The 15,549-nt window shown below is 52.2% G+C and overlaps 1 protein-coding gene across 7 annotated transcripts in view; it reads right to left on the bottom strand.

The window, feature by feature from the left end:
* Positions 1-12,037, bottom strand: part of MYO18A (myosin XVIIIA) — a 151,764-nt gene extending 139,727 nt beyond the window's left edge. For 2 of the 7 annotated variants that reach the window (XM_069089762.1, XM_069089767.1), the window contains exons 1-2: positions 11,858-12,037; positions 267-1,343 (exon numbers count right to left, since the gene is read on the bottom strand). In XM_069089762.1, coding sequence (XP_068945863.1) covers positions 267-1,262 — 996 coding nt within the window. In that variant the 5' untranslated portion in view covers positions 1,263-1,343; positions 11,858-12,037. Of the gene's footprint in view, positions 1-266; positions 1,344-2,943; positions 3,142-8,524; positions 8,868-8,900; positions 9,215-11,857 lie in introns of those variants that run through there. The other 5 variants (XM_069089770.1, XM_069089771.1, XM_069089763.1 and 2 more) reach the window with 4 other exon arrangements.
* Positions 12,038-15,549: the final 3,512 nt, after the last annotated feature.

Below are 15,549 nucleotides of genomic sequence, written 5' to 3'. Positions count from 1 at the left end.
GTTGGAAGGGGTCTTCTTGGCCTAACAATACAACCCCTTCCCCCCATCTCATTTTTACACGTGAGGAAACAGGAGCAGGAAGGTTAAGGGGCTTCCCAAGGTCAAAGCTCCAGATGCACATGGTCTTAGGGGGAGGGTGACCCCTTGAGGAAGCAGTCTTCTACAGCCGAAGAGCATTTATGAAGTGCCTACTATGTGCCCAGCCTCGTATCAGTGCCGAAGACGCTGCCCACCCCCATCCCAGCCCGGCCCCGGCAGGGACTTACGTCGGCTGGCTCCCTCTGCGGGCCCGGGCTGCCCCTCAGCCAGCTGCGGCTGAGCTCACTCAGCTCCGGGATGGGCTGCACCTTGAGCCGCACGTGGTCTCCAGACTGCCGGATCATCTCCACAATCTCGTCCCGGGACTTGTTCTCCACGTTCTGCCCATTGATCTCCACCAGGCGGTCGCCCGGCACCAGCCCCAGGGCCAGGTCCTTGGTGCCTGCCCCGGGCTCGGCGAAGTGCACCACCCGCCGGTAGGCCTGCCCCTCGGGCGCCCGGTCCAGCATGGTTGTCCGCCGAAGGGAGAAGCCGAAATCCCCAGTGGGGCGCCTCTGAAGCTCCAGCTCCCGAGGCGGGGGAGGTAGTGGGGGCGCTACAGCGGGCAGCCGCAGGTCAGCAGCAAACCGTCTGCTCACCAGCTCGGGGCCCCGGGGCCTGGAGCCTGGCCACGAGGCCCCAGGGCCGGCCTGGCGTGCCAGCTGGCCCTCCAGCGTCCGAGCCTCCACCTGAGGCGAGGGGGCGGCCGAGTGTTCCGAGGGGGTGGAGGTCTCCGAGGCGCTCCCGTCGCGGCTCCGCTGCGAGAAGGAAAAGCGCTTGACAATCATCTGGGAGTTCTGCTTGGCCAAGGAGCCGAACTTGGCGGCCCTCTGCAGCACCGAGGGCCGGCCGCCTTCCTCACCCTTGAGGTCATCGCTGGAGCTGGCCGTGCTCAGGTGGCCCGAGTCGAGGATGACGCTGCCCCGGTTGCTGTCGGAATCGATGTCGGTCAAGTGCAGGTCCGAGCCGCTGGCCACCTTGATGGGGATGGGGTTGGAGATCTCCAGCCTGGTCTTGGACTCCCTCTTGGAGGACCGGTTCAAGTTGAAGAAGCCCCGCCTCAGGCTCATCTCCTCCAGGCTCCGCAGCTCGGCCGCCGACATCCGCTCTTTCTTTTCCTTCTTCTCCTTCTTCTCCTTCCGACTCCCATCTTTGTCCTTGTCTTTCTTCATCAAGTGAAACATGGTAGGAGTCTTTGGGGTGGGAGGTAAACTCCCAGAGGCTCACAGATGCTCAGCACCGGGCCCCTGCACCCCACCTCGATGCTACAAATGGAAAAACAAAGGGAACATTAGGAACTCGTCCATAGAGAGCTTGGACCCAGGTTTAGCCCCAAGTCTGGCCCAACCCTTAGTCTAGGTGGTGGAGAGGAAAGGTGGTCCAGTCCTGTCCATGCCTGTGTTGCTACTATCCTCTGAGCCTCAGTTTCCTCAACTGTTAAATGAGTTGGACTCCAGGGTATCCAAGGTCCCTATCAAGAAGTATGATCCCTGGGGGCAGCTAATCTGGCCTCAGTCACTTAACACTTACTAGCCGAGGGACCTTGGACAAGTCACTTAACCACAACTGCCCTGCCCTCCCCCCTACAAAAAGCAAAAAAAAAAAAAAAGTATGATCCCAAAATTCCAAAGACCACAAGAGGCAGTGGAATCCAGGGGAGTTTGGGGTCCAAGGCCAGGAAGTCTGGGACAAAGCTTGACTTATCCTTTTACTACCTGGGTGACTCTGGGGGAAGAAAAAGAAATCTCTGGGCCTCAGTTTCCTCATAAGTAAAATGAGGGGGATGGACCTTCAAGGTGCCCTCCAGCCCTAAATGTATGATCCTAAATCACTCAACCTCCCTGTTTTCCTCGTCCCTCTACTCAGTTTTCTCATCTACAAAAGGAGGCTACACTGTCTGACCTCCAAAGCCTCCAGCTTCATAATCTCTAAAGCTGACCTCCAAAGGAAGGAGCAAAATATCTGATTTTCTTCTTGCCTTTAAGGTGTCATGAGCTAGAGGACTGAGGTATCTGGGGAAACATTGGAAGAAATATGTGTTCCTCAAAAGGAGAGTCATCACGACAACCCAAACATAGAGGGGCAGGAGAGAGAATGAGATTTCTGCCCCCCACTCCACTCAACCACCATCCAACAACCAGGAAAAAGACAACAGCTACTGGACTCTCCCAAATCTAGGGGGAATATAAGTGGTGCTTCCCTTTCCCATTCCCAGCCAAAGCTCCCTGCCCCTCCAGGAGTATCTAGCCCCCTCTGACTGCCCTGATCCCTGGAAGGGAAAAATAAGAGGAAAGGGAAGTTCCCAGCTGAAAGAAACAGCAAACAGCTGGGGGTAGGAGGCGATATGGTGGGAAGGGTCGAGTCTTCGATAAACAGGATCCTGGAAAACTCACATCCTTTTCCCTGCCATGACCGATACCTAAATATATACCTCAGGAGAATAGAAGTCATGGTTGTGGTGAGCCAGAATGGAACTCCCACCAACTTCAGAGAGAAGAGAGGAGAGAGGAAGGAGGTGGGGAGAGGGAGAGAGGAGGGGGGAGGGAGAGGGAGAGAGAAGGGGAGGAGAGGAGTGACAAGGGAGAAGGGGGAGGGAGAAGGGGGACAAGGGAGAGAAGAAAAAGAGGAAAGGAGGTGGAGAGAGAGGAGAGGGAATGGGGAAAGGAGGAAGGGAAAAGGAGCAAAAATGAGGAAAGCCAGCCCACCAACGGGGGGTGGGGGGGTAACCACTCTTTCTATCTAGCAGGCAATGAGAAGTAGATCACACTGCTCCACCAGAAATCAGATTCTAGTTATTTTCTCTCCCTCCCCATCAATGCCGCCACTTACCCAGAAAGAAGCAAGTACCTTAAACCACTCACTCACCCACATGAGTGCCTTCAACCTTAAGAGACCTCCCTGTTCATCCCTGGGGCTGCAGGGGTCACAAACCAAGAGAATGAAGCATCCCAGCCAAAGAGATAAACCTAGAAGCAGCCATCAGGAACCTCAAGTCCTCAGAGTGGCTGTGCCAAAAGCATACTCATCAATTTACTCTGCTAAGGTCCCTCTTCTCATCAGCTCTCCCCCATCTCACCCCTAATGGGTGTCTTTTGTAAGCTAATCAATTGTTCATCCTCTAGGCAAGGAATGAGGTCAGTGCCAGTTGCTGAGTACGAGGGCGGATGGCCCTCCCTCCTCTGCCCTCATCATTGTTCCCTGGAGAGAACACCTACTACAAATCTGTTGCCCTTTCATCAAAATCACCACCATCATCAACACCGCCACCATCACCATCATTATCATTCTGAATCCCAATAGTTTCATTCAGTTACAAAAAATTTCATCACTTTGTCCACCTGTAAATTAGTCCCCTGAACACAAAACATAAAAAGTGCCGGGACAACAATTTGTCCCAGGACCATTTCCAAATGAGTTCCACCCAACATTGAGACAAGAATATAACAACAAAGGTGATAAGAGAGAATAATACTATCTGGCCTTTATACAGTGGTCCAAGGTTTGCAAAGTACTTTACGTCCACCACCTCATTCAATCTGCACATCAACCCTGTAAGGCAAGTGCTACCAACAGCCCCAATTTATAGATGAGGAAATTGAGACTCCTCAAGGATTCAAGATGACCCAGCTAGAAAGCATCAGAGGTGATGTCCACCATGTTCCAAGGCCAACACTCTCCACTCTATCCCAGCCTCATCCTGCCAGAGACTAAGGAGAGGGGGAGAGGTCTGTTAGCACCAAGACTCCCAGGGCCCCTGGGCACATTCCTGAGGAGTCCCAGAGGAACAAGCAGTGTTGGTGTGTTGGCTAAATCCTTCCCTATGACTTCTAGCTTCCCACTTCCACGCTAGTGCTATTTCAAAGCCTCAAACCTTTGACAGTAAAAAGAACACAGAGGACCTGTGTTCAAAAGTCACTGGGTGACCTTGGGCAAGGGCCCTTAACCTCTTTGTCTGAGATCCTGCAGTCTACAAACTCATGTTCTCTTGCCCCAAGCCTGGTTCCACTTGGCCAGAGTCAGATGCCAGGCAAGCATCTCAGAACCTCCCTCCCCCACCAAAAAGACTAGTATTTCTGGACTGGAAGGAGCCTCATGAGTTCATTTCATCCATCCTCCTGTCCCTTGGCAGCGCTCCTGACTAGTCCAACTCCAAAACTGTTTGCTGTCTTTCAAAGATGTTTTCTCTCAAGGGGAAAGGGCAGCAGAAGGTTGGGATCCCAGCCCTGGCAACATCCTTGGCTGCATAATCTTGGGAAAGTTCCTCTGCCTCAATTTCCTTCTCTGTAAAATGGGGATGGGTGGGGGAGTAGGGGGTTGGAGGAGAGGACAAGATGATCTCTAAAGGCTTTTCCAGCTCTAAATTTCCATGTTTCTTAGTTTCCTTTGGACAGAAAGAGGGCACTTACTCACCCATCTGTCACCAAAGGCACCACCCTCATGCCATTCGCCAGAGCTGGGAGATTCTAATTCTGTTTCCACAACCCAGGGCCAACACCTCTTTTCCAGGATGTTTTAAGACGTCATCCACACCCATATCTGTTCCTCAGTCACCTTCCTGGTTTAGACTTTGGGATCTCACTGGTCTAGATGTTCAAACAACTGCAAAGCCCCTGATTTTATTGGCACAAGAAATGCCCGATCTGGAGTTCTCTCCACCACCAATGCAGGCCACCACCTGATAGCTTTAGGACATCAGTTTGAGGGAGATGCCTAGGACATGGAGAGGCTGAGAGGCAAAATGACCTGTCCAAGGTCACACAGCTAGTGTCAAAGCAAAGCACAGTTCCTGCTGAGAGTTTCCTCTGCTCATTTACACCGCCTTACAGAACAAACTCTCTTCCAAGGTCACTATCCAATATGTGTTGCCCTGATCATTAGAATGTAAACTCCTTGAGGAGTTTACTTTTGTGTCTGTAACCCTTATGTCTGCAGAAGAAGAAGAGGAAGGGGAGAGAATAAACATTTATATAGCACCTACTATGTTCCAGGTACTGGACTAATGAAGCACTTTTAAAATGTTATCATCATTATCATTGTTGCTGCCTGATAACAGGCAGACCATGTTATCATACCCATTTTACACTTGAGGAAACTGAGGCAGAAAGAAGTAAAAAAAAAAAACTTGCCCAGGGTCGCACAGCTAGGAAGTGTCTGAGGCTAGATCTAAACTCAGATCTTCCTGACTCTAGGCCCAGGATTCTAGCCACTGCACCACCTAGCTTCTTAGCCAATACCTGGTACACAGTTGATGCTTATTAGATGCATTTTCAGTCATTCGTCTATAATGCTGACTCCCAATTGTCAGACTTGGTGAGGACATCAGCGGCCACTCAGACACACCTGTACCCAAAAAGCATCTCTACTACAACCCACCAGATGCTGCTAAGACCTTCTCTCAAAGACCTCCAGTCAGAGGAGACCCCATTGACTCTTAAGGCAACTTCATCCCACTTTGGGGCCACTTGAATTGGTGACATCTCTCCAGACCTCAAGTCTAAAATGCCCATTTTGCAGATTCCACCCATCATTCCTGGGCCGGTTCTCTTCAGCCAATCTGAACAAGTGCCATCCCTCTTCACAGAACAGCCCTTCAGGTATCTGAAATTAGTCAAGTATCCCATTTCCCCATCTTAGCCCATCACTTCCACTCATCCTTGTGTGAGACACGGCCACAAGGCCCCCCCATCCTGGTCACCCCCTCTTAATGCTCTCCAGCCTATAAATGACTGATTTCCTTTGTCCCCCGGAATCACTCCATGAAGGGACCCCACTGTGGGCTGGTGGGGGATGGGCCTGCTTGGGAATTCCCTTTCAATTCTGACTCAAAGAATGGGAGTTCTTGCCTCCTTTGTTATATGCTACTTTGATCTATAAGACCTCCTTCCATCTTTCCCAGCCTCTAAGCACTTAATGAATCACAGAATCCCAGCCTACAGAAGCTAGAAAGGACCTGAGGAATCCTGGGATTTGAATCTTCATCTCCTTTTTTCAACAACAACAAAAAGTCCATGCCAAGCCAACTGCTATATTAACTTAGCACTAAAGTTGTTCCGTGGGTTCCCAAGAGTCAAGTTAGTTAGATTCCATGACAAAAGGATCTGGAAAGAAGGGAAAAAAGAATGAGTAACACAGAGTACTCAGAGAGGAGAGAGATCCCAGTTGGATGGGAAAGGCATCTGAGGAAGCCATCTGCCCCATCATCCCACCAACAACGGCAGTAGCGCCATGCTTTCTGTGAGCCCCCAGTGAAAGAACTCAAGACCCAACAGTCTTCCTCTATAAAAAGCCATAGAATTTTAAATAGGAAAGGAATATCAAAAAGGGAATTTGTCTCAGGACTGCTTCTACTTGAACCCCGCCAAAATATGTGAGAAGAGGGCAGGTATTTCTACAATTACATTTATGGAACATTCTCCAATTGTTTTCCCTTCAACCATCTCATCAGGAAGGGCATGCCAGGATTATATCTCCAAATTGTCAGTCATAGGAACAAGGATCTTGGGTCTTGAGCTGGAAAGGACTCACTCTTTTTATAGACAGGGGACCTGAGGCCCAGAGAGGTTAAATGATTGCCCTTTGTGACTAGGTAATGAGTATCACTGTCAGAATTTGAACTCAGGCCCTCTGACTAAAGTCAGTGCTCTTAGAAGTTGAGTAGCTGGGCCATGCTCAATCTTTGTTCCCCCCCCACCACTCCCAAATTCCAAATCACCCCTAACCAGGCTGCCTAGTTGTGCTACATGACTTTAAATGAGGACATATTTAAATGGGTCACCTTCCTGTTGGGGCATCAGAAGCCCCAGGGACAGAAGCTTATAGAAAGAGCTGTTGGCACCTAGGCCGGAGAGTACCTGAAATCCACCATTAAGAATGGGTCAAAGCAAGGACTCCTCTCAGGGTAGCCCTCCCCTTCTCCATCCCTGTCCAGGCCTGACTCATAAATAAAAACAAAGGAAATGCTCTGCTCTCGGATGACAGGCCTTCCTTCCCTGGCCTCTGACCTGTCAGAGAGGCCATTTCCTCCAGCTCAGGGGCTTTTTATCTCCCAGCTGTCCCTCACAGTGACCACTTTGCCAAACTGCAGACAGAGTTTGGGTGAGCTGGCTAGAAGCAGCCCAGCCCAGCCCAGGGAATGAGGTGAGGAGGGGCCCAACACCCTTCCTGGGCCTGTTCTGCTGAGCTCGCAGCCCGGCTCTGTGACTCACCGCTCAGTCACAGGGTGCTTATCTGATTCCAGGTGTATTCCAAACCAACTGCACACGTCTGGTCTGGCTGCACACCGGCTAACTTCGCCTGCACCCCACGTGGGGCACCCAGAGTCACAGCAGCCCCTCCCTGGCCATTTACTGCCACTCAGGAAGGGAAGGAAATGGCCTACCAGACGCCCCAGTCACACCAAGGCCCCCCACGTAGAATGCAAGGATCTCACTGGCCCCAGCAGAGGTGGCCAAAGACCCTGCTTCCCTTCGGGCTAACCTGCCTCAGTCTGGTTTCCTTGACTTCTCTTCTTTGCCCAAATACCCCTGACCTAGGAAAAAAAATCCTGCAGGTGACTCCTAATGGAAATTCCCAAATGACAGCTCTGCCCTTAAGCCAGTGACTTTGAACAGGTCAGTTCCCATCCCTAAGCCTCAGTTTCCCACTCTGTAAAATGGGGAGTTGGGGGAAGGGCTGAGATAATAGATCATGAGTGAGACCACCCATCTATTCCCACCTCCTTATTTTGTAGGGGGCATCTCCCCGAACCAGCCAGGAACAGTGACTTGCCCAAGGTCACATATCTATATGTAGCTGGGACAAGACTCAAACCCAAGTCTTCTGGTCCCTAACAATCTTTCTGGACTCAATTATCTCCAGCTTTCTGTCTAGCTCCATGACCTATGACCTCCAGAAAGTTCAACTCTACCAGTACCTGTTTTCAAAGGCCTAAAACGGCTTTATCAAAAAGAATTCCTTCTGATTATTAACCATGGTGCATTCAACACCTCCCCACAAAGCCCAGATCTTGGTCCAAGGCAGAGCCCTCAGAGCTGGAAAGGGTCTTTCATTTGACAAAAAGTTAGTAGAAGCAAGATTCAAATACAAGTCCTCTGACTCCAAATCCATGGAGCAGGATGGACCGCCTCGTCACCCCCTCTCATCTTACAGATGAAGAAACTGAAGCCTTCTTGTCCAAGATCACACAGACAAGAAGTGTCAGAGGCAGGATCCGAACTCAGGTCCTCCCAGTCCAGGCCTCAAACAAGGGAATCCTGGTTCTAACCCTGGGTCTGCTTCACCCTTTTTCAATTTGCTCATAAAAAAGCCATGGCTAAAGTCTGCTTAATCCCCAGCAGAGAAAAAGAACCCTTTAAAATCTTCAGCACCCCAGTTTAAACCACTGAGTAACTAGGGGCTGTTTGAAAGGTCAGGGGAACAGATAATTTACAGGTCATGCCATTCCTACCTTGAGACAAAGAACAGGCCAAAAAGATGGTAGCTGTCATGGAGGACAAGGGAGGGCCCCAGGCTCCTCTCCAGGCCCTCTCTGATCCCCACTCCAGCTTGTCGACCTCCAGTGATGTCCTCCTACCCCCCTGAGAAATGTTCCCCAGCCCTGCCCTAAGCTTTCTCCTCAGACTGTCTAGAAATAGGGGAGTGGGAGTGGGAATTCAGATGAGAAGGAACACAAGCCTGTCACCAACTGGGACCGGGAAGCTCAACCAAGCCCCCCATCCCAGACCCTCCCTGTGGACAACCCAGGAAGAAGCCGTTTGAGCAGCTCTGCTCCCTCAGACCCATCAGCTGGGGCCAATCAGAGAATTCCCCTTCTCTTTACTCACCACACCCAGGTGATCACTCCCTCCCCTGGGGGGCCAAGGTGCCCCCAAGAATGTGGGGAGCCCCCGGGGCCCCAGGACCCAACTGCCAGCAGCCTGGAATCTAGCCAGCAGGTCAGGAAAGCTGGTCAGTTGGAGGGCTCTGGCTGTCCCTGCTGCTCAGCCTGGCCTGCTCCAGATGGACTATGTCTGGCTGCAGAGAGCCCTCTACTACATACAGCAGAAAAGGCACCACCCGCACACCAAAAAGCCCACCCCAGCATTGCCCTCTGAGCCTATGACCCAGTGCATTGAGGAAGCATTTAGCCTTCCAGAGACTAGGCAAATAAAGTAGGTACTCCACCCTTCAGCAGGGTGGTTTCTCTCTTTAGGCCAGGCCCGGGCCTCCTGGCTGCTCCACTCCACCCAGAACTCCCCTGGAAGGACCTGCAGGACTTCTGTGGGACTGGCCTGTCCCACCTCAGAGCCCCTGGACCAAGGCCAGTAGCATGGCGGTCAGCGTCTGGGCAAGCAGAGGTAACAGAAAGAGTTAGATGTCCTGAGAAGTCTATGACTGAGCCGCTGGAGGTGAGAGGGCAGGGGTTAGAAAAGGTACCATATCAAGATCAGGGAGCCTGGACTTGCAAGGGGAAGAAACAACTGCCTTTAGCTTCATATTCCCAGTACTTAGGACAGTGCCCGGCGCGTAGTAGGCATCTAAGAAGTGGTTATTTATTAACTAGGGTTGAGAAGGACCAGAATCCAGGTGTGTGGTCTCTGGCTTTCTCCGAAGGACAATTCACCATGCCATCAGTGCCCTATCTGACCCTTTCTTGCTCCTCCCAATCAATCAGTAAGCATTTAATAGGCACCTACTATGCGCTAGGACAAAAGTGAGGTCTTGGGAAGAGAATGTCAAGTCCTTCATAGAGGGACATCCAGGCCCTCTGCCCCAGACTGGGTGGCGGTGACGGGCCGAGTAAGCAAACTGTAATGCAGGAAGGTAGGCCAGCCAGGGGACCAGGCCACCAACAGTTCAAAGTTTATCCACAAGAATGCCCACACCACTCCTGGCACTGATGCCCCATCAAACCTTCTTCCCTCAATCTCACAGCCTCTATCTATGGAGGAGGCCCTCTCCTTCTCCATCCTGGAGGCTCCTTCCACTCAACATGAAGACGTCAATAGACGGGCAAACCTCCACCCAGTGCTATATTTAACTGGTAATGACCTGAAAGGGAGGCCATTTCCTGGAAAGCCTGAGATTGGGAACAAAGGAGCCAGAGGGGAAGCTCGAGAGGCAGACACCAAGAAGGAAGGCTTGACCAGTGGAGGAGCCAGCCAAGGGCTGGCCGGAAGCCCCAGGCTCCCGACAAGTGCCAGTATTGGCATTTGTAACATCCCCAAATAGAAACTGGCCCCCAAACCAACAAAAATGGTGGCAGCAGTGGGATAAGACCCACTAACATGGCAACAGGCCTGTTCACTGCTTAGCCCAGAGGAAAGATTGTACCTAGAGGGTCTGAGTTCAAGTGTGCTGTGTGACCTTGGACAAGTCACTTAACCTCTCTGAGTTTCAGTCTCACTGGTAAAATTAATTGTTTCATGAGGTCTCTTTCAGCTCCAAAACTGTAATGTAATGTGATCCCACCCAAGGAAAGAACCAATCCTCATTCCTCAGAGAATAGGTTAGGAGAGGGGCCCTGGCCAGAAGGGACCCCATGCAAAGCACCAGACACAACCCCTTGGAAGGGAAGAAGCCTGTCAAAGTTCTAGGCAGCTCAGCCAGCCAGCAAAGACAAACCACTGAACATCATCAGCCCCAGTACACTCTCTCCTTTGGGCTCCTGCCTTTCTTAAATAATCTGTAGAGAGCACATGTCTCTGGGAGATCTATGTGCCCATGTGTGCCCGCCCCCTTCTTTTCAACACACTACGACAAAGCCAACCCAGTGTGTGCTGTATCTCCTTTCGGCCCAGGAACGTGACCAGTCCTTGCCTAGCTTAGAATGGCAAGGAACCACCCCCAGGGAACCCCGGGAGGGGCAGATAACCCCCACGCCTGTCACCCAACCAACTGGCATGACAGGTTAGTGGGGTGGGGACAGTCCGGGCCTGTCTCTCACCCCTGCCCCAGGCTAGCCTGCTTCCCTGAAAAGGTAAATAGGGAAACAGGCTGAGGATCCTGAATCCCCCAAGGCCCAAGGATTCCCCCAGCCATCTTTGCCTTTAGTGGGAGGAGGAGGAAGAGGAAGGGGGGCAGCGGGCATCAGGAACCAGGGTCGCCTTTACACCATTGTTTTGCCAGCTGTCTGGCAGCTGCTCCAGGGGGGGAGGGCTACACTGTTTTGGCAGTGAAAGGGTGAGGGCCGAGGGAGAGGATAATGGACTCCAATCTCATTTGCTTTCCCCCTCCCCTTAAGGCTGTCAGGAAAGCCTGGGCCTAAGGCAGTGCAGCCCCCCACCCCGACTTACTAGGGGCCAGTGAGGGGAGGGGAATAACCCCACCACCACCACTCCACTCCCACGCACGGACCATCCATTCACTACAATGCATGCCTCCAGAGCTCCCTCCGGAATAAAGGGTACCCTCCCCCCCCCAGGAGGAAGGGGGCTGAGTGCCCGGGTCCTAGCCGTCCCTGGCTGCCTGCCCCCCACCGCTGCAGGACAGCGCCTGCCCTCCCCCCTGCACTCTCCGGGTCCGAGGGAGTGCGCAGCCGGGTCCATGCCCGGGCCCGGAGCCAGGGGCCCGGGGAAGGACGCGCCGGCGTCTTCTCGTGCACCCCCAGCTCCAGAGCAGAGCAGGGGGAGAAGCTGGAGCCCGGGGGCCGCCGCGGCTTCCCGGGAGGAGGAGGAGAGAAAGGAGGGGAAGAAGGAGGAGGAGGAGAAGGAGGAGGAGCCCGCCCCGCCACCCGGGCCACCCCCGGCTCCGGCTCTCAGGCTCTCCGGCTCCCCTCCCGTCCGGCCCGGCCCGCACTCACCGGCCGCAGGAGCCCGCCGGACGAGCGGCCAGGCAGGAGACGCAGGGACGCGGCATGCACCGGCTCGGGCTCGGGCCCGGCCCCGGCCCGGCCCCGCTCCAGCGCCGGCTCCAGCGCCGGCTCCCAGTCCCGGCTGCAGCGCACGCAGCAGACCCCAGCAGAGGCCAGCAGAGGCGCGCCGAGCGAGCGAGCGAGCGAGCGCAACGAGCCCAGCCGAGCCCCGGAGCCGCGCGGCGCCGCCCCCAGCCCGCCCGAGCCCAGCCCAGCCCTGCCCAGCCCAGCCCTGGCAGCCTAGCCCGGCCCCGCGCAGCGCAGTTCAGCGCAGTCCAGCCCCGCGCAGCGCAGTGAAGCGCAGCCCCGCCGCCCAGCCTAGCCCTGCCCAGCCCAGCCCAGCGCGGAGGAGGGAGCGCCCTGCTGGCGGCGCCCGGGATAAACACCCCTGCCGGCCTCGGGCTCCGCTCTGCCGGATGAGCACCGGGACCCTGCTGGCCGCCACCGAGATGGCAGGACCCAGGGCCGTGCTGCCCCTGCCCCAAAGGGGATGCTGGACGTTTCACTACTGCCCGGGGGCGGGGGGCAGGCACAGAATTCATGCTGGCGCTGCCTGAAAGGGGCATGGGCCCCGAGGGCACACAAGGAGAGGCGTCTGCTTCATGCCACCGTGACCCCTTTCGGTGGATCTCACTGAACACGGGGCTCAGCAGAGAAAAACGTTCCTGTTCTTGCTAGGAGGGAGAATTGGGGGTAGGTCAGGCCTTTCTTTGTGTGTATCTGCTCAGAGAAGAGGGGGAAGGAAGCCCACTCCCCGAAAGCTGCTAAAGGGCTGCAGATACACGTTGATGCTGTTTCCCTTAGGGCCCAAAAGAAAACTAACCTTGGGCTACCGCGAGGTGAGTGCTACAGGCCAGGCTTGGTAGCACCACTTGGAGCTGGACCAGGGGTTTTTCCAGGCTGGACTAGCCCCATCCTGACAGACAGAGAGTATTAGTGAAAAGAGAATAGGGAGGGGAGGGGGGAGCATTCTGCCTCTTTATTGTTTGTTTGTTTTGGTCACTGAATAACATGCCAAAAAGAAGTTTAATAGATATGCATTTAGGTCATTTGCCCTGAGTTCCTTCCTATCATTGCCATTCTCCTCTACTACAGTGTCTGATGAGCAAGGCCAACCCCTCTGCTGGTATCCTTGGTCCTGCTAGCCCCTCCTACCTCTCTGGCAGATTGCCTCCCCTCTTCCTTTGTCATCCCCTCTTTCCATAACCTTCAGTTTCTTCAGATTTACCATCTCCTCTGCTGCCTACAAGCATGCCCAAGACTTTCCTCATCCTTCACGGGATGCTAATATCCCCTCAAGCTCTCACCTTTTACCTCTCCTCTCTTTCCTCCACAAACTAGAAAAAAGCTGGCTTCACTCTGCTCCTCTCACTTCTCCATCTCTTGCAGTATGGCTTCCATTCTCCTTCTCATCACTGGATTGACACTGCTCTCTACAAAGTTACCAGATCGCTTTCTTCACCCAGTCTGATGACCTTCTTCTCAAGCCTCATCCTTCTTGATTTTGCTTCAGCATTTGACACCTTTGATCATCCTCTCCTGATATTCCCTCCTCTCTGGGTTTTCATGGCCCTTCTCTCTTTTGGTTTTCCTCCTTCCTAGCCAGACACTCCTCTCTTTTACTGAATTGTCACCCATGTCCCACCTCCTGAGTGAATCCCAAGGCTCTGTCCTGAACCCTCCCCTTCTCTCTCTCTCTCTCTCTCTCTCTCTCTCTCCCTCCCCCCCCCCCCTGTGTGTGTGTGTGTGTGTGTGTGTGTGTGTTTGAGCTCCTATGAATTAGATTCTTACCTTTTTGTAAGGGCCTCCCAGATCTCTGTAGCTAGCCCTTGTCTCTCCCCTGATCCCAGTCCTGCATTACTTATCACCTAGACACCTACTGGACATTTCCAGTTGGGTGTCACATAGGCATCAAATCCAGCAAGTCCAAAACAGGACTCATTATCTCTCCTTCAAAACCACTTCACTTCCTAACTTTTATATTTCTGTCAAAGGCATCATCAACCTCCCAGTCACTCAGGTTCCCCAGCTCAGTCATTGACTCTTTATTCAATCACCAGTGGGGTCAAGCCTTGACTCTTGTCTCTACCCCTTCAATGCCTCTGGCATCTACTCCTCTCCACCCACACAATGACCATAGTTCACTCTCTCATTGCCTCTCCCCACTCTGTCTTCCACTCAGCTGCCAAACTGATTTTCTTATCATTGTATTACAGAGTGAATTTAGAAGAGATATTAGAAGTTAAGTACAAACCTTTCCAAACTGATATTTTAAAGCATGGGTCTGATCATGTCACTTCCCTGCTCAAGACGATCCAATGACTCAGTTCCATCCAGGATAAAATGTGAAACCTTTTATTTGGCTCTTCAAGCCCTTCACAGCCTGGTTCCAGCCTACCTTTCCAGGCTTACTACACATCACCATCCTCCATGCTCATCCCAGCCAACTTTGCCTGCTGGCCACATTCTTTGTAACATGCCATCTGCCACCATTCTTTGCACAATCTGTCTTCAAGCCTGGAATGTACTCTCTCCTCCCCTCTAACTCATAGAATTCCTTCAGCTCCAGTTCCATGTCCCCCACCTTTTAGTGTGTGTGTGTGTGTGTGTGTGTGTGTGTGTGTGTATGAAAGCCCAAAAGTATTCATGCAGTTGTTTCTGGAACACCTTGTATTTTATATATACATATATTATATATTATACTTTTATATTATATATGTGTGTATTATATATATATACGTATGTGTATATATGTATATATATATATATATACTTGCTTATATGTGGATGTTTTGTTTCCCCTTGCCATTTCCCCTCCCCCATTAGAATATAAACTCCATGAAGTCAGGGACTGTGTGGGTCTTGTCTTAGTGTCTCAGTACTTGGCAGAGTGTCTGGCATATCCTAGATGCCTAATAAATGCTTGTTGATTTGTTTACTTACTTTAGTGACAGATTGGCCATTTAGAGGGCAACATACACTTTCCTCAAAGCTCCATCTTGCCTGAACCCAATGACCCATTTGAGGGTCATTGAAGATGATATTAGAAAACAAAGGTCAGCTCCAAACTGGTCTTGGTTCAGGCCTTTTAACTGGTTAATTTCAATTCATTGAGGATTTATTGATCCCCTACTGTGTGCCAGACAATGGGCAAGGCACTGAGGAGAGAAAGATCCAGTTGCTGCCCTTGAGAAGCTGGAGGGCTAATATTCATCACTGCCTTTGTTGGTGCCCAAATAAAAAAGATCATTGTCCACACTGCTTGCTGTCTTCCTTGCCCCACCACCACTGCTACCTACCCTGAGATGAAAGTATCTGAGTTAGGAAACTATAGACGTGTGTTCACTCCCAGGCTAGACAAATAGAGATGGAGTAGAAAATCAGCTTTTCTGGAGGTTTAATGAAATCCTGAGCCCAAATGGCCTGTCTTTTGAGTCATGCCTATATGACTTTATTGCCCCACCAAAAAAGTATTACAAGTGGTCCCCACTTCAAGAAAAATGCTAGGGAACTTGGAAAAATAGTTAATTAGGTGATTGCTCATACACTGCCTTCTTCCTCCCCCTCCCACAAAATATATATGTATATGAATGTATGTAGAATGGACTTAGAAGGTGTATTCATGATTATCTAGTCCAGAC

The sequence above is a fragment of the Petaurus breviceps genome, unplaced genomic scaffold (genome assembly GCF_028583685.1).
Source record: "Petaurus breviceps papuanus isolate PSGF00001 unplaced genomic scaffold, PetGlider_PUasm1.0 186, whole genome shotgun sequence".
Taxonomy (NCBI): Eukaryota; Metazoa; Chordata; class Mammalia; order Diprotodontia; family Petauridae; genus Petaurus; species Petaurus breviceps.
Note: the sequence above shows the minus strand (reverse complement) of the source record. Positions and strands in the feature narration are given on the sequence as shown.